This window comes from Hippopotamus amphibius, chromosome 4, assembly GCF_030028045.1.
Source record: "Hippopotamus amphibius kiboko isolate mHipAmp2 chromosome 4, mHipAmp2.hap2, whole genome shotgun sequence".
In the NCBI taxonomy this organism is placed as follows: domain Eukaryota; kingdom Metazoa; phylum Chordata; class Mammalia; order Artiodactyla; family Hippopotamidae; genus Hippopotamus; species Hippopotamus amphibius.
In genome coordinates, this window is record NC_080189.1 from 45,520,014 (window position 1) to 45,522,657 (window position 2,644).

General features: G+C 33.7%; 1 protein-coding gene across 1 annotated transcript; it reads left to right on the top strand.

Moving 5' to 3' along the window:
* Positions 1 to 1,891: 1,891 nt before the first annotated feature.
* On the top strand, positions 1,892 to 2,014 carry LOC130850987 (ATP synthase membrane subunit K, mitochondrial-like). Its single transcript, XM_057730619.1, has one exon. It carries the CDS (start codon positions 1,892 to 1,894, stop codon positions 2,012 to 2,014), a length of 123 nt encoding a protein of 40 aa, XP_057586602.1.
* Positions 2,015 to 2,644: the final 630 nt, after the last annotated feature.

A 2,644-nucleotide genomic window follows, 5' to 3' on the forward strand; every position in this document is an offset into this window, starting at 1 on the left:
CTTGAATGAGAAATATCTGTATTATTTTGCCTTGCTGTGCCTTGTTTTTACCTTTGTTCTTACAGTGCTTTGAGACCACAATCATATAATTGTATACAATTATATAATTTCCTGTGTAATATAACCCTGTTGTGAAAATTCAGAGTTTACATATTTCTGAGGTTGTCAAAGATAATTTCCTATTAAAGCACTTTGTGTACTAGTTTACATGTAATAATAATGTTATAAACATTTGAATAATTAGCCCTTTAAGTGAACATTAGGAAATCATGAAATACCTTAAATGTTGACTTTCAGGGTCCAATGAACCAGGTTAGCTGTTTTGCTTAATCTGAACCAAACTTTATTTAGCTAAAAATGGCCAATGACACATTTATTTTCTCATATGAATTAGAAAAATCAGAGACAATGTAATTACAAGTAAACGCAGTTTTATGAATTGCCTCTAATCAACTGCGAAATCATCATAACTTTCAAAACCACCACTTCTTAAAACATGTGATAACTACTCACACTTGAACTTCTAAATCTTAAAATTCCAAAGTTATGTACAGCGATAGAGCTACTTGCTTTAAACTTATCATCAAACTGGTGAGCAAATTCTGACTTTGTGAGCTGCAGATTGAAGTTGGAAGATGGACAGTATTTCCTAGTTCTTTGAGATGCATTTTAATATATCCTTCCATTTTCTTCCTTTACATTGTATTTTTAGCTTCTACCATTCCTTTTTCCCTCTGTAATTTTATGCTGTGGATTTCCCTCAAAATAAAGACTACCAAAATCCATTAGAATTTATCCAGTCTGATACTTTGTTTTGCTTTTTCGTATAAGAAATAGATGACTTTGTTATGAGCGTCTCCAAATGCATAAACACCATCCCTTTTCTTTGTTTCTTTCTGTCTGATTATTTTATTCATATTAAATATGCTTTTGCTTTTTCTATTCTGAAGTAGTAAGTCTCTTAGGAAAATGATTGTTTTAACTACTAGATTTTATCTGAAAAATGCAGGTTGGAGACTGTCAAGAAAAAAGTACTAATGACTAAGCCTTAATTGTTTCATTAGGAAAATGTTCAAGAATCGCCCAAAGTAAAAGTGATGGTGGGGAAAAGCTCACTGAGGATTTTGTTATTCACAAGCTGGCAATTTACAACATTTTCCTAAGTGAGATGCCATACTGCCTACACCGCTGAAGAGAGGGTTGAACTTTTTATACAAATTGGCTAGACATCCAACCTGACTAATTTAGGTTAGAAAGAGAGGAGGTGATTTGCCTGGGTAGACAAAACCTAGGAACCTTCCTTCTGCCAAATCTTAAAAAAGGGAGAGAATACATCCTGATCTAAATTCTGTGACTTGAAAATCAAAACTATTGATCAAACAGATTTGGATAGCATTTAGAGTTTTAGAGTCATATAATAAGAGGTTAAAATTGAAGCTACCAAGTAACACAGTTATTTTTGCAGAACTGGTGTACTTTACTGCACCTTAAAAACAGTTTTCAAATGAGAACTTTATTTTAGTCTGATAAACATTACAGTACAACCACTTATATCTAGAAAGAATTGACTTAGCATGATAAAAGGACCATGTTTTGAACCTGTGTGATAGTTATTATTTTCGAGAAATATATGAATTCTGTATTTGAATTTCTTTCCTTGAAGAAATGGAAATGTAGTTTTTGACCTGTTTATGAAGACATCTTGACATGCAAATACAGATGTGTTGCTGTGGCTAAAACCAGCTCATTTAGAGGTGAACATTTTGCTTTGAGATGTTTAGAGTCTAAGAATATACTGAACTAGTTTTAAACTAATGATCCTTGGGAGGGGTAGCTGCGTATGTTGAAGGATACAGCCTGTGGAATTTGCGCCTTTTGTAAGGTTGAAATCATGGCAGATCTAAAAACCAAGGCTCAATTCCATTTCACTGGTGTTAAAAAATATTTTATTGCTTTGATGGTCTTATCCTTCAAGCTAATATTTAAAAACTCCCCAGCTGTGAAAGCAACATAAACAGGTTCTAAATTGTACCTCATCTAAGTTCCTATGCCCGGAGAAGCTAATGTTAACTCATCATGTGATACTCAATTTGTACAGTAAATTATGAACTTAGGAAAAAAATGATCCTCAGGCAGAGTATATGACTTAATAATCTGTATTGTCTTTCCCTGGCTAGAATTATTGTTCTATCATTACTTAACATTACTTTTGTATTTTAAAGTATTTTATACACATCTGTAAATTAATTAGGCTGGATTTGGCCATACTCGGGCCAAACTTTTCAGGAGATTTGAGGGCTGCAATCCGACCCAGCTGATAAAGATTGTCTGTAAGCAGCAGGTCTCAGTGCTTCCCCATCTCTTGTTCCTCACTAATCCAGAATCTGTGAGACCAACCACATTTTCTGGTCACATCAAACTCTGTTGAATGTAGAGACTCAACATGTACCTAGTCAAATAAGGGAGTCAGGAAAATATGAACATGCAAAAGTCATTGAACCCAAACTTGCAGTATGTCAACCAACTTATAGGTATTCATATTAGATTATATTATATGCCAACAATATCCAGGAATAGTGGTCCTGTTGTGTCTGTTTGGAATACAATGTTCCTCCAATACCATGCTGAACAGTTTCAATAAAAC

Excerpts from the sequence above, each read along its gene's own strand:
- LOC130850987 (XM_057730619.1), top strand. The coding sequence starts at position 1,892 with ATGGCAGATCTAAAAACCAAGGCTCAATTCCATTTCACTGGTGTTAAA.